The following is a 27,759-nucleotide window of genomic DNA, read 5'->3' as shown; positions in this document are numbered from 1 at the left end:
TCGAAAATGCTATAAAAACCAAGAAAAACAATCATTTTCCTGTAGTCTGGTTCCCTGACTCCATTTAAGAAGATACAGAGCAGTTTACATATATTGGGGAATTGTAAGGTCAGGGAACCAGTCTAGCTGGTTTGTACCCGTTTATAGGTGTGTAATCGATTGCAAACAAGTGTGATGGTCAACTGGGGCCAGTATTTGAAAAGAAGCCAGTTTTTCCAACGCTGATCAGCCGATCAGCGTTGGAAATTGATACAAAAATACCACTTTTCTTGAAAATGACAGTATACCAGGTGCCATGATTTTACAGGATGCTTTACACTGTCATTCACTAACAGTCCAGCAAGGTATTTCAAAATGATTTGGAAATTTTATTTTTTGATGTTTGCAAATGTTGTATTTTCCCTTTAAGCGTACATTATCCATGAGCAGTTTGATTTGAATTGGAACTTGAGGACTCGTGATGGACTTGCAGGGACATTTGAAGGACTGGACTACATCCCTGACATTGAAACAATTGTCAAGGGCTGGATTTGGGTTGTACTTGTAAAGTTCACCATTAAAACATCACCACTGATCATATATCATTTCCTTTCTGCACAGACAAACCAGCCCTATTTTGTTCAGCTGTCAGTCGTTAACCATGCAGGAGACAGTGTCCTATCCCAAGTAGGACCCATCTTTGTTGACTCGTCTGAGCCGACAGCAGGACTGGTAGTTGATGGCATGGACTTCAAGATGGACATGACAGACAGCGGCAACAGAACCCAAGTTACTGGTAAATAGAAATTGCTACATAATTTAATTCATGTTCTTGCATGAATAGTGCAGCAAGTTTAGACGTGAACCATGGTTAAGCATAATTTGACTAACTTCATTTAACCCGGGTTTGACCGCTCAACTTTGGAATGTACTCCACAGCATGCATGGTTGCATTGCTAGTTGCCAAGTATATCATTATGTACAGCAGGGAGCCAGGACTGAGAAGCATTGAGATGACTTTTTGAGGCACATCGACTCAACTTCTGATTGGAATGTGCACAAACCCAGCATCTTTGTGTCAACCCTGTTGGGCTCGAGTCTGGGGTTCAGACTTAAGTCAGTCTCGAGTCACAATCGGCAGAAGATTCAGACTCAGACTTGACCATCATGGCTCAGACTTGACGCTAATGACTTGTGACCCACTAGTCATGCATTTTTCTACCAAAACAAAATTTACTTAAAAAAAACATAATGCTGGGCCCAATTTCATGGTTCTGCTAACCACAGCATTCCGCACTTATGATCACCACTTTGTGCTAACCGGGCTAGCAGAAAATTCTGTGCTAACCATGTAAGCACAAGATCCTTAGGTACAGGATGTACTCATGCGCAGAAGCCAAAATTCCTTGCTAACCCGTGCAATATGCTTACCGTAAGCAAGGACTTTTCGGCTGCTTTCACCAACAGTAAGCATGAAATGGGTCCCGATGTATATTTTCTGGAAGTAACGTTAAAGCAATGCTAGAGAACGTTAAGCACATGAACTGTATCAACACTACTTTCTAGGTGGTGTTATTTTTGTTTAAAATCATCCCTCCCAGACTTCCCACAACAGTGCGCCACTTACGTATCACTTACATGTGTGTCCGTGTCTATGCACATCTATTTCACACAACATACATGTACAAACCTTGAGTAAACATACTTTCAACAAGCATACGTCACGTCGCATGGACCTATTTCTGCAAGATCATTATTGGGCAGAGCACCAAGAAATAATGCTGGTATTCTGTGCTACCTTAGGCATTGGTTGATGCAATGAACCAGCGAATCTGGCTCTGAAATGATGGTTCCGCTGCGACTATGGCCAGATCCCTGCATAGGCCTGTAGGCGGACGTGCTGATATAGCCATAGACATGTGTACCACGTTGGCTTTGAGGATGTTGTTTGCAGTTTCCATGCTTCGTATTTTAGCACTTTGAAATTCAAACAGCTAAGGCCAGACTCGGAGACAGATTTGAACCAAATGGCTTGAGTCTTGGACTCTGACTCAAAGTGACTCGAGAATCAGATGCAACTCGACTATAACATTGCTGTCAACTCTGTCTTTTCATCAGTGAGGGGAAGTTTGTGAGTCTATAAGATTCATAAACAGACAGTATCTAATATCCTTACTAAAATTTGAAATCTATAAACTCATGTTGACTTGACTTTTTCAGGCACAATCTTACACTTGCCCAACCCAGAGGGCCCACCCTGTCCACTGAGAGACATTCCCTTCACTGATCCACAGTGGTCGGCGATGGACTTCAAGGGACTCTGGAACATGAAGAGGAAGAAGTGGGACCTGGAGTATCAGTCACAGCAGGTAGGCTCAAGAAACTTCTTTCTGACAGTAATTGTATGAACTCAGTGGGGGAACAGAAGTTATTGCGACCACTCACTAAAGCTCAATATGTGGGACTCACTACACATGCCCTAAACCTTACATTTGGAGTTGTGGGCTACGTACATGTACTTGCATTGCCCTTGGATTGACGTATCTATTACTCCCCATCCACTGCACACATGGGCAACATCACGTGAGCTTCTTTAATGCCACACTGTATGAATTAAACGTGACATACATGTCAAACATTTGTGCATGCATGTCAGACAATTATCATATTTGTTATTAAATAAGACTTAAGGGTTTGCATATAGTGGACATGATCAATGAATGGGAGGTTTGCGATAACACCATGTGAATGATATCTCTTGGTGAGTTGTGTGGTTCTGAGAAGAACCAGTGTGTTTAACTCAAAGTTTCGATCCGTATGTTCTGCTCGTCATCAGGAGACTCCTGATGATGAGCAGAGCATACTGTTCAAAACGTTGAGTTAAACACACAAGTTCGTCTTCTCAGAACCACACAACTCACTAAGAGATATCTTTCATTCACATGGTGTAACCGCAAACCCCCATTTACCGTATTTTTTGGAATATAAGCCGCTGCTTATATGTTGAATTTGCCCATGAAAATGTTTATTGCGGCTTATACACAGGGCGGCTTACGCCGAGCCTTGAAGATAATGTACTGGTATAAGAAAAGATCTGTTGCTGAAATGAATTATCAATTAAGAAAGTCATTAACGGACCGAAAGCACGTTCCTCGAAAATATACCGAGTGGTAAAAAGTACGACAGGCCGGCTGACCATGCGTGAGTGAAAGCTGTCTACCACAACCGACTGTACATGATACTGCTGCATGCCATGCTGCATGTATTCCCAATGGACCACACCATTTGTGGTAATAAAGGGGTTTACTTTCTTGGGAACAATAATTACCAATATTTTAGCTGTTTAAAAAAAGAAAAAAGACAACTAATACTTTTTGTGGAGTTCAAAACATTTCTTTATTCGATAATCAGTTGTTCAACGTCACCATATAATTTTTATCTTGAAATGTATTCAAGAAACGATGTAAAACTCAAAACGGGGGCTAAATCACCCCTAACAAAATTAATGGATTCATCCATAAAAATGTCAGCATCCTCTTTGACTGTTTTCCAAGAAAGTTACGATCGAAACTTAAATTTTTGACGTTATTACTTGTTAGTAATCACAACAATTTGATAAGTTTTGTTGTAAAAAAGGACCTTTTTATTCTTAGGACAAAACAAATCAGCATCTGTTGCCACAAAGCAAGATTTGTAGCGCTCCAGTCAGACAACACATGGTGGGTTGCATAGTCTCTCAAGTGCTGCGGGAAAATGTAGTCATTCGCCGGCGCAGGCTGCCGGGCCATACATGACTTTTAGGCCAAGGACTGGAGGGGCCAGCCGGCAGCAATTCCCGGTGTTTATTTCTCATCATCAATTTCCATATTTGTTTGTAAGAGTATCGACTGTAAATGATTTGATATAACTTTTGTTGCCCTTTTTATAGCTTTCGTAGTGCAAATGGAACTGGTCCAGAGCTTTTTGACTTCAGAATTTGGAGGCCTTACAACATTGAAACCGCTTTTACGCCGGTGCGGCTTATACGCCGACTTCAAATCTTAATTTGCAGATTTTTGCGTGCTGCGACTTATACTCCGCGCGGCGTATATTCCGAAAATTACGGGAATGTTTATGATTGGTCAAATATGCACAGGGCAAAGCTTAGTAATTGGTCTCTCTTCCCTCCCCTCAAGAATTTCCCTTGTGACACACTGTCAAATAAAGCTTGACGTGTTGGGTACCGTTATTTCATTTCTTAGAGTACCCCACAGATACCCTCTTACAGGATAACATTTTGATCAGTAAACTCTGTTTCTCATCTAGAGACTGCTGTATTCCAACAAGTTGTGAGGTTCACATATGCATTGAAGCACAGATGCGTGAAAGGTGGAACTCTAAACGTTTACTTGAAACACAAAATTCACAAAAGAGATATTTCGTCACACAGTGTCACTGCTAACTTCATTTTTTATTGACTTCACGATGTAAATCTTGAAATGTTTAAGTATATGTGTATTTATTTATCAATAGAAAATTCTGAGGTGTTTTCAGGCAAACATCTCAAGACCCGTTCATTTTAACCCCATTGCTGTTGATAACCAGGTACATGCATCTGATGAGAGTGTGATGCTGATTATGGAGAGAGATACAAGAGGGCCTCGTATGCTGTCTGGAGCCTACGTCACCAATGCACAGATTGTAAGGAGCTCAGAATATGAGGTCAGTACTCGGCCAGAAACCTTGAAATATCAGCCCCTTACAACCATGACATTAGTGGCGTGATTAATGCATGTGAATCAGTAATGCCATCCAGGATGTTCATTTTGTCCCCAACAATTCCTGCAAAGAATTTGCTTCAATTTCTATTCATTTCAATGTATGAATAAAAAAGGCTATTGAATTCATTTTTATTTCTGTTTTCACATACATTTTCTTTTATACTTAGTATGCTTAATTTCTGCTTATTTTACCATTGCAAATGTATTCTGAATACTAGAGTTGTTGTCAAATTATTCATATCAGTCACATATAAGGGAGGCATGCAACTTGATAACCAGAGAGAAAGGAATGCCTTTGTGCAGTTCTTGTAAAAAGCTTATGACTCAACCAAAGACTAAATTGAGTTGTGAAGAGTTGACTTGTACTCTCACATACACACAATGGAAATGACTTGCTATGCCGAATACCCCAGAAGACTTCCTTTACCTTTTTTTCTGAAATGATAGTTTGACTTGAAAGCTGCCCCACCTGACCTGCACAGTGTGACCAGCATTCTATTCTGGGATGGCCCGGATGGAGCAATAGGGGAATATGACTTTGGTGGACGGGAGAACTGGCAAGAAGGGATCTGTCAGTGCTGTTATGAACAACCCTTCAACCAGGTAAGTGAGGCAACCAGATAGAGGGGGCATGACTGCAACAGTGTTTATTTATACCATGGTTTAAGGGTAGAGTACATCATTTGTAATTTGTGTATTATTTGGTTTGAATCAACAAAAGTGCTCAAATCTAAAGAAGGGTGCTGAACAACTAACCTGATGAACTTTTAGCTCAGTGAATGCTGTACATTCCGAGAAAACAATGTTTTAGGATTTTGATTTCAAATCAAAAGTTGCTGAGTCATGTTTTGAATTGCGCCCTAATTCAGCGTTCACGTTCTCATTCAGCCGATTGCAGCTACTTGATGTTGCGAACTGAACCGCTGAATTGTAGCAACTTTTGAAGCAACAAAAGTGCTCAAAATCTAAAGAAAAGTGCTGGACAACTAACCTGATGAAGTTTAATCGTGTCAATGCTTGCGCACGCTTCGCCGAATTAAAAAGAACTACTAATGGAAATTGCCAAGAATGCACCAGAATTAGAATGCATCTTGTTATTACAAACAACTACTGAAATTTGTTTTATCCTTTTATTACTTCTTAAGACATTTTTCTTTTCAACAGTCTATGTGTCCTCAGTGTGACTGCCAGGATTTCTTGGGGATATTGGATTCATCTGAAGACAACTCAACATTTGCCAGCACCACAAATAGGTCACTTGAAGCCACACCAACCAGCGAGGTCACAATCAGTAAGATGACTGAAGTGACCAGCGCTTCATTGACCACAATGGGTCCCGTCCCTTGGACTATCCAGAAAATGGACGAAGATGGGGACAGCGTGTCTGATGATGAGAGTGGGAGATGGATATCACAAAGAGCTTGCGGCATCCAACTCTATCCAAGTAAGATAATAGACCGATCCATTAAGCCCCTCCCCATGGTGTTCTGACCAATCACAGCTGTGATTTATGTCTGACATGTCCAACTCTATCCAAGTAAGATAATAGACCGATCCATTGAGCCATGCCCCATGGTGTTCTGACCAATCACAGCTGTGATTTATGTCAGACATGTCCAACTCTATCCAAGTAAGATAATAGACCGATCCATTGAGTACCACCCCATGGTGTTCTGACCAATCACAGCTGTGATTTATGTCCGACATGTCCAAATCTATCCAAGTAAGATAATAGACCGATCCATTGAGCCCTGCCCCATGGTGTTCTGACCAATCACAGCTGTGATTTATGTCAGACATGTCCAACTCTATCCAAGTAAGATAATAGACCGATCCATTGAGCCCTGCCCCATGGTGTTCTGACCAATCACAGCTGTGATTTATGTCCGACATGTCCAAATCTATCCAAGTAAGATAATAGACTGATCCATTGAGCCCTGCCCCATGGTGTTCTGACCAATCACAGCTGTGATTTATGTCAGACATGTCCAACTCTACCCGAGTAAGATAATAGACTATTATAAGATGGAATTTTTATTTATTTATTTATTTTTTCTCGAACTCGAACCCACGACCAGGAGGTCGTGGGTTCGAGTCCCACCCGAGTGATTTTTTCCAACTTTCACTCAGAAGGTAACACACTGAGTATACAGTGTTTAAACGTCAGTGAAGGGCAGAACCTAATTTGATTTGATGAAGATAATAGACCAATTCATTGAGCCCCACCCCCTGGTGTTCTGACCAATCACAGCTGTGATTTATGTCAGACATGTCCAACTCTATCCAAGTAAGATAATAGACTGATCCATTGAGCCCCGCCCAATGGTGTTCTGACCAATCACAGCTGTGATTTATGTCTGACATGTCCAACTCTAATCCATTAAGCCCTATCTAGTTATTGTCTACATTTCTTTGTGTGCTCTGGTGATCCTCATCAATAATTATGACTATCTACTCTTTTTTGTTCATATTTTCTGTCTCTTCATTCTTGTGACCCCTTACCTCAAGTAACAATTAAACCTTTATGAACAATTTCCATCAGGAAATTCGAATGAATGTACCACACACCAAGTTGAAACAGAGGCTGCCTATTCTTTTCTAGATGGTAGTGCATCTCAAGCTGTTCTGTGGTGTCGTTATTTGAAGGATGCCTGGCGAATGACATCGGAGGTTATAGATCTTGACTTTGATCCATCAATGGAGGAGCATCATTTCTCAGTCCACATCAGAGTCATGCCGTTTGATGCAAATGAGGTATTATTACTGTGCTAATAGAGACTTTTACACGCTTATAAGAAACATCGATTTTACAAGTGAACAATAGTATACAAATATTGAATGCTTCGAGTGGTGTAGTAAAACTAGCCTCCTGAGGTGATCCATGGACATTCTATTTTCCCGAGGCGAAGCCGTGAGAAAATAGAATGCTCCATGGATCACCGAGGGAGGCTAGTTTTACTTCACCACGAGATAAAGCATTCAATATTTGTTTTATAAAACTTCACCCACAGATTCTGCTTGGTTATAATATTTAAATTATTTAAATCTGAACACAGTTGAAATATACTTCAATTTCAATACAAAACTGGAGGAAAATGTATTTCTCTCTTCCAAACTACCCCTTCGCGAAATGTTTGAACCCAACTCTGCGGCGCGCTCTCTATGGAACAGAACGCGCTGCGTGCAACGCGCAACGCGCACACAAGCATGCATTTGCACACAAATACCGCACCGTGGAAATAGTACTTTGGTTGCTAATGGTATAGTACTTTGGTTGCTACGGGTATAGTACTTTTGGCCGTGCACAGAAAGATAGTAAAAATAGAAAGTATCATGTGACTCGCTCTCGGCCAATCATGACAAAGAATCTGTGGGTGAGGTGTTATAAAATTGTATATTTCTGTCCATCAACATGCTCATTATTTCTTTTTGAGAGCTTGTGTGAAGAAATGCACAAACTTGTTTGGATGGGACTGTAACCCACAACCTCCTGCTTAATTATACATACAATGAGTTTGCTGGGGTCAGCTGGCTAATTGCAATCCTACAGAGTAGATACGTATGTAACGATTGTGCAAAAAAAAAATTATCTCACACATCTCTTTTACCCTTGTTCCTGACAAATTGAAATTCATTTTGGGTTTTTCTTTGTGGATGCGCTTAATTTTTTTCACATGTGCTTCTTACTTCATGACCCGCTGTCTTACATTTGTCACGAGTACATTGCGATGGGCTTTTTCTCATTTCTCAGGTCTTAAAACATTTCACTCATGCATCAGCAAGTTGTGGGTCTGAGTCCCACCAGAGCAAGCCAGTAAATTGTTTTCTTGCAAGATATTACTTAGTATATTTATAAACTATACTTAGTATAGCTTAAAGAATTGTGCGCTTGAAGGGCAAAACTTTATATGCAAAGTTACATCTTCTTGTTTCACAGAAAACAAATTCACTCAGGAAAATCTCAGTTGTGATGGATTTCTATTGTTACAGGATGAATGGTCCTTTGAAGTGTACATCGATGGTAAACTCCTGTCTTCACTGACTGGCATACCGGTCCTGTCCTCATCTACTAAGCTCATCCTTCATGTCTTCAATCGAGACAGCTACATCGCTGAGCTACCAGACCCCTTCAATCCTCCAGCTGTTGCAGCAACACTTAGAAATTTGAGGTCTGTACAACTTTCTTGTTCTGTTTCAAACACTTTTGTCATTTTCTGGGTTTTCTACAGTGTGCTTTGAATAACTCAGTTACCGGTCATTTGGGTTCAAATTTTGTTTATGTCCCTGTTACATCTTATTAAAATAAGAAATCGGACACATTCTGTGCCTTCTATCTTCAAGAGTGATTATAAAGAAAACCTACAAAAATAAAGAATAGTTGGAAGTCAATTTTAATGATACTTGAATGGCAAATTACACAGGTCAGGTGTAACAGGGACACAACAATGTTACACTTTTGGACCCCACATTGATGGGATGACCCTTATCATGGGGTGCTGTGGTCCAATGGTTACGGTGTTCGACTCGTGTGCCGTGGTACATGGGTCCGAATCCTGACTGTGGGAAAATGTTGCTTGCGCTCCTGAGCAAGGCGCTTTACCATTATTGCTTCGTCCTTCGGATGGGACGTGAAGCCATAGGTCCCGTGTGTTGTGTAATGCACGTTAAAGAACCCAGTAACACTTATCGCTAAGAGAAGGGGTTTGCCCCAGTGTTTCTGGCAGTGGCAGCTTAATGTGCCGCAGTACCTTGTAAACTATTATAAAGGTGTTACATAATGGTTCTCATATTTCTCATGTACTTTATTTACCTGTCTCTAATAATAGACATAATTTCCAGCGCCTTGAGTACCTAATTGTTGGTAGATACGTGCGCCATATAAGACTTCAGTATTAGTAGTATTATTTTTATTTTTATTATTCCTTGAAAGGTTTTGCTGTACTGTAAGGGTCATCCTACAAAGCAATGGTCCAGCATGACTCAGGAAGCCTAGTCTTGTTAACTGGTTTTACCACAGCATTTATGACCATTACATTCATTAGAATACTCTGTCGGTTTCTTCTGTTATAGGATGCCACCTGATCAGAGCAATCTGTGTCGTTACGGAGCACCATTCAGGGCTGGAACCAGTCCTGTCTCACGCTACTTTGCTGGTGTCGGCTCAGTAGCAGGAGCCACAGATATTGTGCCATTTGAAGAGGTAAGGCCAGGCGTGACCTGCACCCTTTTCAATAGATGTTTTGTTCTCCAGACAATTTCCAGTTTCAGTATTTCTGAGTATCTTAAAGGGTTTTGTGATGGGTATGCCTGCAGCTTCAAATCTGTCACTCCAGAGATAATAGAACTTTATACTTTTGATGATGGTGCTTTGATGATGGCCACTTTTAAGACACTAGCGGGATGCCGCACTTCGCACAGCACCCGCTAGCTGGTCAGTGCGCCCTCAATTGATGTATTTTTGAGAAGGGGTTCATTATACAGTCAGGTTTTCGAAATGCATATACTTTTTGGAGTGTTTTCATAGAGATAATGTAATATTTAACTATCTCAAAGTCTCAAAGAAATGTTTTAGAGTGTTTTCATAGATATCATGGAGTATCATGGCCTAGCGGTTAAGAGCACTGGACTCATGCTCTGGTGTTTCAGAGGCAACAGTGGAGTGGGTTTGAGCCCGCGGGGTGGACACTTGTGCCCTTATGCAAGGCACTTAACCATTACTGCTTCGTCCTTCGGATGGGACGTAAAGCCGTAGGTCCCATGTGTTGTGTAATGCAATGCACGTAAAAGAACCCAGTGATATTTATCACTAAGATAAGGGGTTCACCCCGGTGATTCTGGCCTCCTGTATAAACTCACATGCGGAGTGTTTAGGAGAACAACCAACCAAGAACCAAAAGAACCAAGATCATGTTGTAATGTTTTAATTATTCAAAGTTTCAAAGAAACATATGTGCCAACTTGAAAAACCAAAACAAAACAACAAAATTTGTTTTCCTGTGCCAACCGTGACTTCAGAGGACAGTGAAATCGGTGCATATATGTATATGAGATGCGATCAAGCTAAATGAGTCGTTTGTCGGGAACTTTCATTTGGAGATTCAGGCCAAAATAGGGCCATGTCATCACATCACTTCATCACATCTCTTAGTGTTCCGACTTCCATAATTTTTGAACTAAAGATGGTATCAGCATGCGGTTTTCACAGCAGTAATGCTGAGATTGTGCTCTTTTCAAATCTCTTAAAAAAAAAAAATTTACCAGGGTCGACGAACAACTCATTTAGCTTGATCGCATCACCTATATATGTGACCGGCTCCATAAAAAAGGGTATTAAGTCGCGCTGTGCATTATGGTGTAATGGCCCGCTCAACATGGAGAGGGTGAACATTTTGTCAAAATGTGATTTTTATTTTTTTGTCATGAATGACATCTTTAATACCTAAAGTTTCAGGGTTCATTCACAGAAATGTTGGTTTTGATGAACAAAGTGGAAAAAACAACCATTTTGTAGGTATCATTCTGTTTGTCTACAACACAGCCATCTATTTCAAAGCCTGTTTTCTCAGTTGTGTAATATGAACTCCAAGGAAGTAATTTATATGCAAATACGTCATATCTCCAGAACAGGAGGGACTATGGAACTCTGTTATATACCAAATAAAAGCTTACATTGTGGGCTTTCAAACCATGTATATAACTCAATTTCACTTTTGTGCGACTTTCTTGTGACCTTTTTGTAGAGCCAGTCACATATACCAGTTTAATAAGGACCTCCATATACTGGATGACCACATAATCAGAGTTTTTAGGCCTTTTACGCAAAATGTGACACACAGACATCAGACAGACAGACCAACATCAGACAATAGGATCTTTAAATATAGGATTTGAGCATAGAGGCCCATATCAGAGATCAGGTTGATAAACCTGTAGCTTGTTTCACTAACCAACCCCAAATATCACCAATCAATGTTCTTGTTACTCATGGTATGCCTGTCTTGGAAACACTCTCTGTTTGTACAGATTGCCAGGCCATGCGTTCCTTGCATCCATCCGTGTGATCGTTACCAGTGTGATCCCTCATGTTCCCTGGATGCTGTTCCCATCACCTTCACATTGACCAACCTGACTCTGCCAAGACTGGAGCTATCCAATACCACCCTTGACAATGATGCTAATGCAACAACGCCACCTTCAAACCAAGATGAGGGGTCACTCCCATTCTTCCTGACAGGTGAGATAAATGGAATAATCCTCAAATTGAGAGATTTTTCCCAAATGGTAATATAACTTCCCTGTGACTGTTTACAGCAAGAGTCACATACTTACTCAAGAACATGTTTTGTTACCAAACTGTACTTATCCATCACATGTTGTTTAGAGACAGTTTCTTATCGTAGTTTACCTAACTAGTGCAGTAACTGTTCAAAACGTGCCTGTTTGGAACGGGCAAATTGCTTGGCCTCCGGTAGACCCGCAAACGTGGCGGTATAGAGTGCAGTGCCCGTATAACATCGCACCATATCTACACCTCACCGTTGTGCGATCGTCCCCTTCAAACAAAATGGTCGAGGCCCACCTCACCATTGAGTGATCTTCCCCCTTCAAGAAATAGTCGAGCCCATACAGCCAACCACCATTTGCATGTGCGTGTCTGTATATTATACACGTTTGTATGGGCTAGCACTCCGAAAATGCTGCCTTTTTTGCAGCGTCTTTGAGAATCGCTCATCCAAACAACTTCAGTCTTGACACTGAATATTCTTGGGTGCTGAGCAATACACCTGCCGATTTTCAACTTCATACAGTGCCCGGTTCAGGAGATAATCGAAACACAGACAGATGCACAGAGATTCCTGGAATTATAGTTAGATGCAGTAGATTTTTTTCTTTTGACTATTTCTGATACCATATTTTACATGAGCCAATTTTAGTGGATGATTTTTTTTTTTTTGGCAACCCCCCCCAGTGAAAACTTTCTTAGGAAATGGGAAATCGGTGTCAGCATCCTCCAATGGTTTCTACATCGATGACACACCACCAAAGCTGGATCTTTTTTTCTATTTGGACGTCAATGTAAACGAGTATGTGCCAACATCATTTCAGTCTTCAGACTCTACCATCAGTGTGCTGTGGATTTTCATCGACATGGAGAGCATGGTCAAGGTAAAATGATTAGCGGAATACCACTTCATTAATTAAACAGTGTATTTACAAATGCATTTGCTTAGGGATACAAGTTTAAGCAAAGAAATTGGCCGGAGCAGAGTTTGAAGCTCCAACCTCCAGAAGACTGCACTGATTGCAATCTTTCCATCATTCACTGTCTGTTGGTGGGATGCTAGTCAGAAGTCATAGTGTCATGTTTCCATGTGCCCAGGGATCACACCCATGCTGGGAGCTCATACCGTTGCTGGTCTAGAGTCAGGCCTTGCAAACAATTAGTACACAGTGCAAAACTTAGAAAACTTTGTGCACCATTCACTGTAAAAATTTGTACTTTTTCCAAAAGCAGACCACTATATGCATGCATGGATCCCATCGCAATAATATCTGAAATTGTGTTTTTAGGAGCATCACTGGGCGATAGGAACATCCAAAGGCGCAACAGACCTGCAAGACTTTGTCAACGTTGGGTTGAACCAGACAGCTACTAACAGCAACCTGACAGGATTGCTGCATCACAACACTACATACTATGTGACTCTGAAGGCTATCAATGGAGCAGGCTTGGAAACCATTGTAGAATGTGATGGTAGGTAGAGATAGACTGACATACAGACAGACAGACCAACAATCAACTAGGCTGGCAGCTATTTATCTAATGAGGTACTCCATCACAGTAGGTAACTCCGAAGGCTATCAATATTTGAAACCGAAATTCCATCAATAATGAAGGCCTCGATACACATCATTAGTATTTGATGATACTTAATATTTCATGCATATCCAATGCAAATAAAGTTCAGGAAGACAGCCCGGTATCCTTTTTGCTTTACTGTTGACACGGTAGTAAGGGAGCTTTTTGTTTTGGTAAAATGTTTTTTTGATTCATCCTTATAGGGAATGTACATCATTGGCTTTTGCTGTAATTTCAGAAATGAACTATTTGAGGGGTTAGTATAATAGATCAAATATTGTTACACTGACATGTTTGAAGTTTTTTGTTCGAGAATGCTGGAAAAACCAAGAAAAACAAAAATGTTCAAGTAGTCTGGTTCCCTGACTCCACTTAAGATAAAATGGATCAATTTCCAGATGCCGGAAAATTGTAAGGTAAGGGAACCAGTCTAGCTGGCCTGCACCCATCATGAATATGTAACCAATAGCAAAGAAAATTTGAACTGAATAAAAAATGGTAAATTTGGAGCAGTAGTTGCAAAGTAGTTAGGTTTTTCCAACGGTGGTCGGCTGACCACCGCTGGAAACGTATACAAAAATACCATTTTCTTGAAAATGACTTCACACCAGGTGCCATTACTTTACAGGATGCTTTTGACTGTCATTTCCCAACATCCTAGTAAGGTATTTTGTAAAAACTTGGTAGTTTTATTTTTCGATGTTTGCATATGTTGTATATTCCCTTTAACCAAATAGCACTCTCCTATTGTGTCCATCATATATCAAAGGCTAATTGTGATGCCCAGACTGGACCACACATGTATTGATTTACTAAGGAGACCTTTGTTGATGGCCGTACATGTTTGTATTTCCTAGGTGTGACTGTTCTGCTGGAGGAGCCCACTGCAGATGATGTCAACACCACCTCCATGTTTAGCAAGAAGTTTGAGGAGGATGTTTACCCACCCGATGTGGAGAAAAGCGAAGACCCAACAAAGACTGGTACCTCCTGGTCCAAACCACAGGATGAGTCTATTAATCACTATGGTAGGACATCTTGCAATTAATAATAAATAATAATAATGTGCTTATATAGCGCTTTATACCAAAGGTCTCAAAGTGCTTTACAAATATTTTTGACCTTGGTGATATGTATGTGGCCTATTTTCGAGTAGTAAAATAGGGGTGTAAGTGGCGCCACAAACTTCAAAAAAGTTCACCTACAAAAAAAGAAAACCCATTTTTTTTCTGCGGCCAAATTTTGGGAAACATTTTTTGAAAAAAATTAACTTCTCAAAAATTTGAACAAAAAAAATTGAGGCCCCCCCCCCCAAGCCAAATCCTGGATGCGCCACTTATTAGTTTTGCAGCAGCTCGAGATCAGCGCATTCTAGTCTCTACCTTCACAGGTACCCATTTATACACCTGGTGAAGAGAGGCAATTGTAGTAAAGTGTCTTGCCCAAGAACACAAGCACCATTTTCCCCGTCAGGGTTTGAACCCATGTACCACGGAACGTGAGTCAAACACCATAACCAGTGGACCACAGCGCAATTGGTAGACTGTCACATTTATATCAGTTGAAAAAATGGGATCTAACTTGTATGATACTAGAGAAAATAACAATGTACCTATAGCAATACCGAACACCTCTTCTAATTAATGTCATACTCTTGACAATTGAAATGATGTAATCTCCGCCCCCCCCCCTTCCCCAGTCGGGTAATTCAGAACAAGATTCCTTTATCAATCAATGTCAGCATTGTAGTAAAGTACATCACAAATCCACACAACTCCATTGCAAGTCGGTACAAAGTCGTATAGACACAAGTCAAGTCACAAGCTACTCAAAGGCACTGTGACAAAAGATATTTCTTTGAAACTGTTCATCCCATTCTTTCTTGAAGTCATGATGAAGTGACTTCAGATTGACTTGACCAGCACTAGTGTTGGACTTGTGATTGACTTGACTTATGTGATAACGAGGTACCTGTTTTCCATTTCCCTCGTAGCGGTTGTCAACAATCCTAATGTCTCATAGTACATGGCAGTGGCCCCATGTCTCCCCTTCTGCTTCTAAACCTCCTCAAGGTTTCCTCAAGGTTTCAATATCTCCTTCCACACTACCTTATAGAATACTGTGTGAGTAGTTCAGCGTCGCTCCTAGATGATGTTGTACCCTGCATGGTGGTTGGAGGCAACTCCTCTGGCTCAGTGACCATAGAGGATGGAATGATCATCGTCCGTGCTGGTGACGGGGAAGAAAGGTTCAACATCACTGACTTCAAGGCACCAAAGGACTCCAGCCAGGGGGAAATGATTGAGAAAGCGGCCAAGTTCAATATGGAACCTGGGAAGTAAGTCTGTGGGCCGGTTGCATTTGAATCAAAGAATGATACATGATCAAGACTTTATTCAAGAAATTTAATTTATAGGGTTCATGAAATGACTTGCCTATCAATGAAACTTTGTCAGACTGCTGATAACACACCGTCTGAACTTTTTGGCATGGTCTGTGTAGACTTTATTTAGCACAGATTCTTGTGTATGCAATGTTAGTGGTACAGTATAAAGTAGGTGTTGCTAACTTTTCTTGATAATATTACGATGTCATGTTTCACAAGGGCTGCTGATTGGGACTTGACTTTAATGAAATCCAATGGTACAAATATATATGTAAAATGGCGTCAAAGGACAAATCGTTTATAATTTGGGGTTTAAGTTTCACAAGGGCTGCTGATTGGGACTAATTGACTTTTATGAATCAAATGCTACAACATTTATAAAAATGGCTTCTTCTACAAGTCTCTTAAACCCCTAATTATAAACCATTTGTCCTTTGAAATATTTTTGCAAAGTTCTTCATGATTTGAGGGTCATCGTCAAACTAAGTGATTTGTGATTGTGACTTGGACTTGAAGCATTTGACTCCAGGCTCAAGCCGTATTCAAATGACTTGGCTGTGGCTTACGATCACACATGCGCCTATGCAAGCAGCTGCAGCCTCTACCTATAGACATTGTGACTTGGACTAGAAACATTTGACTCCAGACTCAAGCCGTATCCAAATGACTTGGCTGTGGCTTACGATCACACATGCGCCTATGCAAGCAGCTGCAGCCTCTACCTATAGACATTGTGACTTGGACTTGAAGCATTTGACTCCAGACTCAAGCCGTAGCCAAATGACTTGGCTATGGCTTACGATCACACATGCGCCTATGCAAGCAGCTGGAGCCTCTACCTATAGACATGTGTGTACCTGCCATAGCCACTGTGGAAGCGGCCTTCAACTGTGGGCTTTGATGGAAGGACTTCACTATACATGGACTTGTTTAAACCATTGCTGTGCCTGTTCTGTATTTTACTGCTATTTTAGGTGCCTGTATTCCTGGACAAAGATGTGCAACCCAGCTATGTTATGTGTCACAGTATCAGCAGGAACTACTACAGTGTTAGGTCAGTATTTGAACATCAGTATGAGAGATATCAGGTCATTGCCATTGCTGCGTGCATGTGGAAAACAAAGCATTAGCTAAGACCTTCCGATGTAACTTGAGGTTTTAGGAATATCCTTTAACAGGACAGCAATGTTTGAGGTGGATGGAGAAGAAAGATCTTTACTTGGCAATGTAAAGTATCAATTTGTTGTTATGGAAAGCCCCCTTATCAGACAAATAATTGCAAGACTCACTTCCCGGCAGAATGCGACCCGTATAATAGTCTTTGGGAAAAACACTTCTTTGTTTAGTTTGTTTATATTCCATTTGAGAGTTTTAGTGAAGTAAGTCAGCTTAATGATTTCTGCCAGGTAAAGATAAAAAATAGTTTATGTCACTTAAAAATGTTGGAAAACATTCGTCAAACCTGCATTATCCTGATCAACAGGAGACAGTGATATGATGATGACATCAGCCAATGGCACAGACCTTGTTCTGACATCACCAACAAGCCAGAGAAGGAGGAAGAGGGCCATAGATAACCACTTTGATTTCACTGTGGCTACAAAAGGAGGTAGGTATTATACAACATGGTTTGACTGATCCCATGGTGTGGACTGATTTGACTACCTCCTGGGCCCAATTTTGTGGCTCTGTTTACCATTAGCGAAAAATCCCTGCATATTGTAACAATAATAATGAACATTTATAAGGCGCTGGTATCCACCAAGCAAGACACTCATGGCGCATAATACAAAAAAAACCCAAGACAATTACAATTTAAAATGAAATTGAATTTGATTAACAAAAATCAGCGACAGAATAATGAATACCAACTCATTAAACACAAACAAATGTGAGGCAAACTTTTGGGATATCAGAGAAGATTTAAATACAGACAAATGATTGTTCCAGAGTTCGGGAGCGGCGCGTGAGAAAGACCAGTCTCTCCAAGAGTGATTGGTGCAGGAAACAGCAAGCTGTAGCAATCTGAGTGGTGTGTCTGGATAAGGTGATGAGGCTGAGGTTTGATGATTTGGTGTTGTGACAGGTTATACATGAGGGGGTTACAACAATCTAAGCGTGAAGTTATAAATGCATGGATGAGTTGCTCAGTGGCTGTACGATTGAGATGTTTCCAAATGAAGCCAACATTACGGAGATGAAATCTGACTAGTGATTTTGACTCTGCCATAAAATTGGGCCCTGATGTGAAAGGGAGGGAATAGGCCTATATCAAAATCAGCCAACACTACGATTAACTAAGTTGTACATGTATTTGTTTTATTACACCTTGTACATAGTTAGTGCCATTATTGTACTGAAAAAAGTTCTGAGGAACTATCTCCCATGGAATGCGTAGCACATACAAGGTGTGATGTCAGATGCAACTGTGCAAGGGGTCCATACTGTTATCTGCTTCACCTGCTATCACAATGTAACCTATAACCACCTATGGCATCTGAACAAAATGAGCATTGAGGACTGTCAATGGTGGTACAGGACTATCTGAACTTCCAGCCTTACTTGTGTTATTGCAGGTCTACACCAGGGTGGTTCACTCATCCTAGGTCTGCTGGATGTCAATAGAACCAACCAGGAATTCACATCGGATGCTGCCCTGGATTATAAACCATACATCACCAATCCACTCTACACCATCCCGTATACATCAAGACTGCTTAGACACAGGTTGGTTTGCTGCACACTGTGTGTTTTCCCTTCAAAAGTGATCAGACAAATTCAATACAACTAAAGAATGAAATTTTCTCTAAAACTAGTCTCATATTTGTTCGTTTTTTTTTCTTTCATAATTGTCTGCGTTCTTGTTCTTGTATGGGTATAGAAAATGTCCTCTCAGTATTGAACTGTTAATTTTTGTTAGCAGACCATTCATGGAAATAACTGCCAAGACTTTATTCAGAATATCAGGTAAATTATACAATTGTTAATATAGCGGTACAATTGTCCTATGGGCTCCATGCGCAAACGAAAGAGGGCTCCCTTTTACCTAGCAACGACGTACGGGCGGGACATTTAGCTGGTGGATGCACACAGTTTCCTGTGTGTGACGCACGTACACCAGGGGATTTGTACTATGTACACGCACTGGTACGGCCGCACATCACCGCAAAATTGCAGTCAGGCAAGATGGCATCTGTCAGTCACCCTCAACTGTACTTTCTTTGCCGGTGAGGGGGTACTTGTGAACAGAGCGGGTAGAAAGCCAGTAGTCATTTTGGTTGCATACTTTACCATCGATTTGCTTTTTCCTGTGACGGTTAGCATAAACAGATATTATTACCACCTAAAAGACAATGGACAATAAGGATTGGAAATAGATGTGTCAACACAATTTAAATTTAGAAATACATTGTCATTTTGAATTCCAGGATACGTTTTGTGTATGAGCCAACCTTCTATATCACCAGTCTTGGTCAGACAGAGTTGCAGGGACCATTGATGATCAACATGAGCCTAAGCACACCGGGGAACTGGACAGTGGAAAAACCTAGACTTATCTACTGGGACAAAGGTGAGTCTCAGCACACCGGGGAACTGGACAGAGACAAAACCTAGACTTATCTACTGGGACAAAGGTGAGCCTCAGCACACCGGGGAACTGGACAGAGACAAAACCTAGACTTATCTACTGGGACAAAGGTAAGTCTCAGCACACCGGGGAACTGGACAGAGACAAAATCTAGACTTATCTACTGGGACAAAGGTGAGTCTCAGCACACCGGGGAACTGGAAAGAGACAAAACCTAGACATATCTACTGGGACAAAGGTAAGTCTCAGCACACCGGGGAACTGGACAGAGACAAAACCTAGACTTATCTACTGGGACAAAGGTAAGTCTCAGCACACCGGGGAACTGGACAGAGACAAAACCTAGACTTATCTACTGGGACAAAGGTGAGTCTTAGCACACCAGGGAACTGGACAGAGACAAAACCTAGACTTATCTACTGGGACAAAGGTGAGTCTAAGCACACCGGGGAACTGGACAGAGACAAAACCTAGACATATCTACTGGGACAAAGGTGAGTCTTAGCACACTGGGGAACTGGACAGAGGCAAGACCTAGACTTATCTACTGGGACAAAGGTGAGTCTTAGCACGCCGGGGAACTGGACAGAGGCAAAACCTAGACTTATCTACTGGGACAAAGGTGAGTCTAAGCACACCAAGGAACTGGACAGAGGCAAAACCTAGACTTATCTACTGGGACAAAGGTGAGTCTAAGCACACTGGGGGACTGGACAAGGGCAAAACCTAGACTTATCTACTGGGACAAAGGGTGAGTCTTAGCACACCAGGGAACTGGACAGAGGCAAAACCTAGACTTATCTACTGGGACAAAGGTGAGTCTAAGCACACTGGGGGACTGAACAGGGGCAAAACCTAGACTTATCTACTGAGACAAAGGTGAGTCTTAGCACACCGGGGAACTGGAGAGACACAAGGACTTATCCACTGGGACAAAGGTAAGTTTAAGCTCACTGGGGAACTGGACAGAGGCAAAACCTAGACTTATCTACTGGGACAAAGGTGAGTCTCAGCACACCGGGGAACTGGACAGAGACAAGACCTAGACTTATCTACTGGGACAAAGGTAAATCTTAGCACACCGGGGAACTGGACAGGGACAAAATCTAGACTTATCTACTGGGACAAAGGTGAGTCTCAGCACACCGGGGAACTGGACAGAGACAAAACCTAGACTTATCCACTGGGACAAAGGTGAGTCTGAGTACACCGGGGAACTGGACAGAGACAAAACCTAGACTTATCCACTGGGACAAAGGTGAGTCCCAGCACACCGGGGAACTGGACAGAGACAAAATCTAGACTTATCCACTGGGACAAAGGTGAGTCTCAGCACACCGGGGAACTGGACAGAGACAAAACCTAGACTTATCTACTGGGACAAAGGTGAGTCTAAGCACACTGGGGGACTGGACAGGGGCAAAACCTAGAATTATCTACTGAGACAAAGGTGAGTCTCAGCACACTGGGGGACTGGACAAGGGCAAAACCTAGACTTATCTACTGGGACAAAGGGTGAGTCTTAGCACACCAGGGAACTGGACAGAGGCAAAACCTAGACTTATCTACTGGGACAATGGTGAGTCTAAGCACACTGGGGGACTGGACAGGGGCAAAACCTAGACTTATCTACTGAGACAAAGGTGAGTCTTAGCACACCGGGGAACTGGAGAGACACAAAGACTTATCCACTGGGACAAAGGTAAGTTTAAGCTCACCGGGGAACTGGACAGAGGCAAAACCTAGACTTATCTACTGGGACAGAGGTGAGTCTAAGCACACTGGGGAACTGGACAGAGACAAGACCTAGACTTATCCACTGGAACAGAGGTAAGTCTTAGCATACCAGGGAATTGGACACTGAAACTTGTAGCTGATTATTTGCTTGGTATTTCAGCGATGCCAACACATCTGATCTTTATTGATAAATGCTGTTGTTGAAGTCACAGATGGATTTATGTATGTCCTTTTTTTTCAAGTTTTCATATAAGAAATAAAAGCTGCTGCAGCAATCTCCTGAACAGCTGTCATGCCCTGACATACTGACATCGTAGAAATCAGAGGGCCTGCGGTTTCCACCCTAGAGGCCCTTTGTCATTGAGAACATCTCTTTAATAATTTCTTTGAGCTTTGGACTCGTGGACTTGATGTCCACTTTTCGCAATTTTCATATTTTTATTGATTTGCTTACTTCTTTTATTTGTTTATATTGAAAAATGTTTGGTAATGATTCCTTGAGCCACCTCCCCACCCTGTTTTGTGGTATATGCAATTATGAGTTCTATTTAAGTGTCATCCTAATCTTTGCGTAGATCACTCTAAATGGCAAGATGCAGCTAAGACATGCAGTGATGTGGATCAAATTGCATACCTTGATGATGGGAACCAAGTGAATGTTCAGGTTGGTCTTGCAGTTTAAAGGTTTCACTCGGTTATTCTTACTTCAAGTAGTCTTGGCCCAAGTCAGGCAGCCGTGGCACGTGCAGACATCCCACCATGGCAAAGTTAGTTCCGCGGACCGCTTGTCTTTATTTCAAGTAGTCTAGGCCCAAGTCAGGCATCCAGGCCAGGCATCCAGGCCATGGCAAGTGCAGGCAACCCACCATGGCGGTAGATGAATCAAATCTAGTTCCGTGAGTTCGACACTCTGACAGACTATGTCCTTTGTAATGTGTGCGCTTGAGGTTTACTTAGAAATTCTCAGGTTTGGGTGCTAATTCCCCAACTGGAAGGGGTTCATCTTGTTTATAGCTTGCTGTTGGGTTTGTAGGCATTTGCCAGGGACTGGCTACATTAGTGCAACATGATCCAAAATCCACGCTGTTGGGTTTGTAGGGAGCTTGCCAGGGACTGGCTACATTAGGGCAACATGATCCAAAATCCACTCTTTTGCCAAGTCTATTTTAAAAGACGAAATGGAACACCACTCTTTAGAACCTTTCAGGACTTTGAGTTTTGTAAAAGGTATAATATGATTTCATTTGTACGATCCAGACAAACGGAGTTGGAGCAAAAACAGCTGTTGGACCATTAATTATTCTCTCCATACCAATGTGCATGTGTGATAGCTGTCTGCTTGAACAACCAGTCTACAGACTTATGTCAAACTGGACATTATCAAGGCTGGTTAATACTCGGAGCGAAAGCGAACGCGAATGCGAATTTGTGACATCAGTGCACGTTTTCGCGCTGCAAATTCCCAAAAGTTGGACACATTTCATCTGCAGTTTGCAGCAGTCCTATTAATTTTCACATTTCGTCTCCGATGAATTTGGCAGGGAATGCTTTGTGACGTCAAATTCCCATCGCATTCGTATTGGCATGAAGTATGAACCGAACTTCACTTGGATTTACTGATATTTCCTGTCTGCCGCATCTCTCTCTTCTTTTGCTGGTTGTTGCTTTTTGCACAGTTTGTCAAGGCTATCGAAAACATGATATGTAAACATGCCTGGATTCCAGTTCCACATTATGGAGTACCGAAGTGTGACGGCATTTAGAACCAGAAAGTGTAGCGCAAACGAATGGAGTACGCGCGCGTGCTGGTTCACGGGCTGAATCATGCGCTCATGTCTTTCACACATGTTTTGTGCGCGTGACGTATTCACTTCGGTACTCCATAGTTGAACTATGGTAACTGATGTAGTTCACGCTCCAACTTGCTATGGAATGCAAGAGTCAGAGGATTCCCAATGCGGGACTTTAATGTAGCCCCTTTAATTACCCTCCCATTTCCATTCTAGAGATAACACAACAGATATCAGTATTGAGTGTTCAACTACTGGTTTTTAGATGCACTTTGTTACCCTTCAAAAATGCCAGAGACCTTCCACAATATGCATCACTGGGCAATGCTTGCATATCTGATCCATATCTGATCCATTTCTGTCAATATCTGTTTTCATAAGCATATGGCTAACACAAAGTGTTTTTCCCTTCACGTTGTAGGTTTGTTCCACACAGGCTCCAGCCTTGTCATCCTCAGAGCCAGGTCGCAAGCGACGCGCTTTGCAAGAAGAGTCAGTTCCTTCCAACACGACATACTTCAGCCATGAGACTCATTTTGCATTGGCTGTTGTCTTAGACGCCATCCCCAATAACCCACCAGTTATCACAAACTTTGTAGAGAATATGTTCATGAATGAGGATGAAGGTAACTTTACCTTTTTGATCAATTAAATGTTTCCACTATACTTATAAATACTTACATCGAATATTTTCATTGTATTCTATTGATCATCGCATAGCAAAGTGAGATTTATAAAAAAACTTAATCAAATTGTTTTCATAATGGTTCATTTGTTGTCTGAATGATGTCATAGCAATACAGTGTGTATAAAAAAAATGATATGTTTAGGCCACCAAAAAAAAAGTCGGTCTCTGGTCAGCGCGCGCGTCGATTTTAATCATGCGCGTCAATCTTTTTTTTTTCCAAAATGTTCCGCAGTAGCTCCAACAGCGCCCTCTATTGCCGCACCTCAATTTTTTTTTACCAAAGAGCACCAAGGCAAATGATTGAGAGCACCAAGGCAAATTATGGAGGACACCAATGTACATGAGGACACCAAATAGCAAAATAGTACCCCACCTTGTCTGTACAACTACAATCCAAGCTTGAAGAAGAAGGAAAAAAAAGCCAAAAAAAAAAAAAAAGCCGCTTTCCCGCGTCAATTCCGGAACTTTGGTCTGACCAGAGACCGAATATATTTTTTTTTTGGCCCGAGAGAAATTTTTTTTTTAATTGAAGCGCCTGTTTTGCTTAATACTAACTTAAATACGCTTATTAGAATGATTATTTCTCAACACAATGCTGTTTTCCCTATCTCATTTAGACACCTACATCCAGAGATGTAGACATTTAAAGGTACAGTCCATCATTTGTAATTTGTGCATTTTGTTTGTTTGAAGCAACAAAAGTGCTCAAAATCTAAAGAAGGGTGCTGAACAACTATACTGATAAAGTTTCAGCTCAGCTTCAGCTGTATATTTTGAGAAAAACAACATTCTAGGATCTCAATTTCAAATCAAAAGTTGCTGAATCATGTTTTGAATTGGGCCTGAATTCAGCGTTCGAGACACGTTCTTACTGAGCCGATTGCAGCTACACGATGTGGCGCACCGATCCGACGAATTACAGCAGCCACGCGCGCGTGTGCGTCGTGTCAACACTTGCGCGCACTTCGCCGAATAAAAAAACGAACTACTAACGGAAATTTCCAATGGTGCTTCTTAAGACGCACAATTGGAAAGGCCTTCTTTCGTTGATTGCTTCAAAACGACAGCTTGCCAGAAAGAATAATTTCACAGGAAGTTTAGTCCCCTTTCTATATTTCAACCAAGTATATTTTTCAACAATAATTACGCCACTTACTTTTCGGATAGCTGCAAATGATGGACTATAGCTTTTTTAAAGGAATGTTAATGTGGTCCAATTGCAGCAAAAGTGGATGAAAGGACATTAACATGCAAGCAGTCTCTCTGTTGGCCAGCTTACCTATTGTTTTTTGCCATACAATCTAAACTTATGCTCCAATGATTATATTAACAAATTACATTATACAAATAACGAATGTTTGTGAGTGCGATGGTAAGAATAATTTCATGAGGTGACAGATTGAATGTTCTATTCCACGAGGCGAAGCCGAGTGGAATAGAACATTCAATCTGTCACCGAATGAAATTATTCTTTCCATCGCACGAACGTAAAACATTCGTTATTTGTTTTATACAACACCTGAATAAATTCTCGTCATTTGATTGGTAAATTATAAACTACAATTTATTTCGATTTTAAAGATGTTGAACTAACTTAGGGAAAACCACAGCCTCTTATAATTTAAGTTAATAATTGTTCAGAATGTTTAGGGCTTTCATGCCAAGTTAAACACTTTCTCAGGAATTTTAGGTCAAACTGAAGTCATTTTACTATTGATTTAACATATTTCACAACTAATTAATTCATGTTAAAAATTCTCATTAATAATAATTATACAACACCTGAATAAATTCTCGTCATTTGATTGGTAAATTATAAACTACAATTTATTTCGATTTTAAAGATGTTGAACTAACTTAGGGAAAACCACAGCCTCTTATAATTTAAGTTAATAATTGTTCAGAATGTTTAGGGCTTTCATGCCAAGTTAAACACTTTCTCAGGAATTTTAGGTCAAACTGAAGTCATTTTACTATTGATTTAACATATTTCACAACTAATTAATTCATGTTAAAAATTCTCATTAATAATAATTATACAACACCTGAATAAATTCTCGTCATTTGATTGGTAAATTATAAACTACAATTTATTTCGATTTTAAAGATGTTGAACTAACTTAGGGAAAACCACAGCCTCTTATAATTTAAGTTAATAATTGTTCAGAATGTTTAGGTCTTTCATGCCAAGTTAAACACTTTCTCAGGAATTTTAGGTCAAACTGAAGTCATTTTACTATTGATTTAACATATTTCACAACTAATTAATTCATGTTAAAAATTCTTATTAATAATAATTATTGCATTAAATTCTAACATTTTGGGTTCAGTTAAATAATTTTAAAGTTATTAGGGGGAAATCGCAGCTTTTTATATACAATTCAAATTAATAAATTTCATAGAATTTTCAGGTCCTTCAGGGCCAGGCCAAATTAATGTAATTCTTTAAGAATTTTGTAAATTAAGAACTAAAAAGTCAGGGCTTTCAGGCACAATTTATGTAATTCTGCAATAGTTCTTGAATAATATGTAAGAACTTTATGGTTTAAGTTTATACATTAATTTCTCAGAAAGGTCAGGGCTTTCAGGCCCAATTTATGTAATTCCGCAATAATTCTTTTTGCGAAAGTATGAATAAAGAATATTTAATAAACACATATACAATTTTATCAAGGTCAGAACTGTTCATGTTCTTGAAGTTTACTGTTCATATTCTTGAAATCAAGTCACGAGACTTATTATCTGTTGAAAGTCACTTGTTGTAGAAGTGTATTGTCCCGTGAAAATGAAAGTGTTGGGTTGTCGATGTCGTTGCGCTATTAATATTGAAACTGGATTCATTTAGTATTAGCTGTTCCTGAGAGTTGTTAAGAAGATCTTCAAGCTCTGATTTATTGTCTTCAACCACTTCTTCCTTGACTATGCACATCTCTTGCAAATCTTCAGAGGACTTCTCTTCCTCTGCAGGATCATTTTCTTGATTTTCTTGCATTCTGGATGCGAGGCAAGCACTCATTTGTCTTTTTTTCTCACTGTTAGTACGAGCATAGTGCTTGAGTGAAGATTCAGATTTATGTCCTGTTACAGCCATGATGTCACGACTGGCAAATCCAGCTTCATCCAATACTGTTACAGTTGTAGCCCTCAGACAGTGATTGGTGTATTTCCTACTGCACCCTGCTCTTTCTGTGATGGTTTTCACCTTGTTGGCAAGTGTATTGAATCCCAGTGGTGCCTTGTTAAACCATGGCCCCTCTGGTGGAGCATCGGGTTTCGGACGTTGCCACATACAGTCAAGTTCAGGGTTCAAGACATCCTTGTAGTGAAGAAACGTGGAAACTGGACACTTCTGCGATCCCGGAATTTCATGCATTTGACCACTGTATGCTTCATCTTCAGTTTCTCGTCGTGTCTTGGTGAGCATGTCACGATGGATAATATACCTGTGGTCTCCATCGTTCTGAAGAATGAAGTCAGTTATCTTCATTTCTCGAAGATTTTCTCTGCCCCTGTTGCCAAAGTACACCATAATGTCCACAAACACTTTGTCCTGTAGACCCTGCGGTGTTGTGATGTCCAATGATGAAATAATCTGGGACATATCTTCCTTGCTGACAGGATCTTTGTGTTTAATCGACCCTTTTCCTTCTTTTTTGAGCTTCACTAGCATCGCTTTGTACACTCTGGAGCTTTCCATAAACAGTGTACCATCAGTGATATCAATGCCTCTTACCGACTTGAAATGGCGATGCAGTCCGTACCGGATTGCGTGCATAGTTTTCTTGGTGTACAACTCACCGCTGTTCTTCCGAAGTGCCGCATAAAATCGCGACAAAAAGTTGTCCAGTTCTGCATCACTGAGTGCTTCAATGGACGTTTCTCCTACGAGTTGTGCAAAGTCTTCCAATCGTCGGACAGCATACTGAATCTGTCTTTTCGTACTGGGAGCGTCTGAGTTAGTTACAAGATC

At 40.8% G+C, this 27,759-nt stretch overlaps 1 protein-coding gene across 1 annotated transcript in view; it reads left to right on the top strand.

Annotated features, from left to right (window-relative positions):
* The window catches only part of LOC119733236, a 172,693-nt gene that overhangs the window by 131,059 nt on the left and 13,875 nt on the right, over positions 1-27,759 (top strand). Inside the window, 19 exon segments of the mRNA XM_038206825.1 lie at positions 601-775; positions 2,200-2,348; positions 4,564-4,680; positions 5,187-5,342; positions 5,904-6,183; positions 7,342-7,493; positions 8,730-8,908; positions 9,810-9,939; positions 11,763-11,973; positions 12,709-12,905; positions 13,311-13,494; positions 14,457-14,627; positions 15,715-15,937; positions 16,960-17,039; positions 17,469-17,594; positions 18,562-18,712; positions 19,414-19,556; positions 21,887-21,975; positions 23,523-23,727. Coding sequence (XP_038062753.1) covers positions 601-775; positions 2,200-2,348; positions 4,564-4,680; positions 5,187-5,342; positions 5,904-6,183; positions 7,342-7,493; positions 8,730-8,908; positions 9,810-9,939; positions 11,763-11,973; positions 12,709-12,905; positions 13,311-13,494; positions 14,457-14,627; positions 15,715-15,937; positions 16,960-17,039; positions 17,469-17,594; positions 18,562-18,712; positions 19,414-19,556; positions 21,887-21,975; positions 23,523-23,727 — 3,118 coding nt within the window.

Source organism: Patiria miniata, unplaced genomic scaffold (assembly GCF_015706575.1).
Source record: "Patiria miniata isolate m_02_andy unplaced genomic scaffold, ASM1570657v1 HiC_scaffold_1, whole genome shotgun sequence".
Classification (NCBI taxonomy): domain Eukaryota; kingdom Metazoa; phylum Echinodermata; class Asteroidea; order Valvatida; family Asterinidae; genus Patiria; species Patiria miniata.
This window is presented reverse-complemented; position numbering and strand designations above follow the sequence as displayed.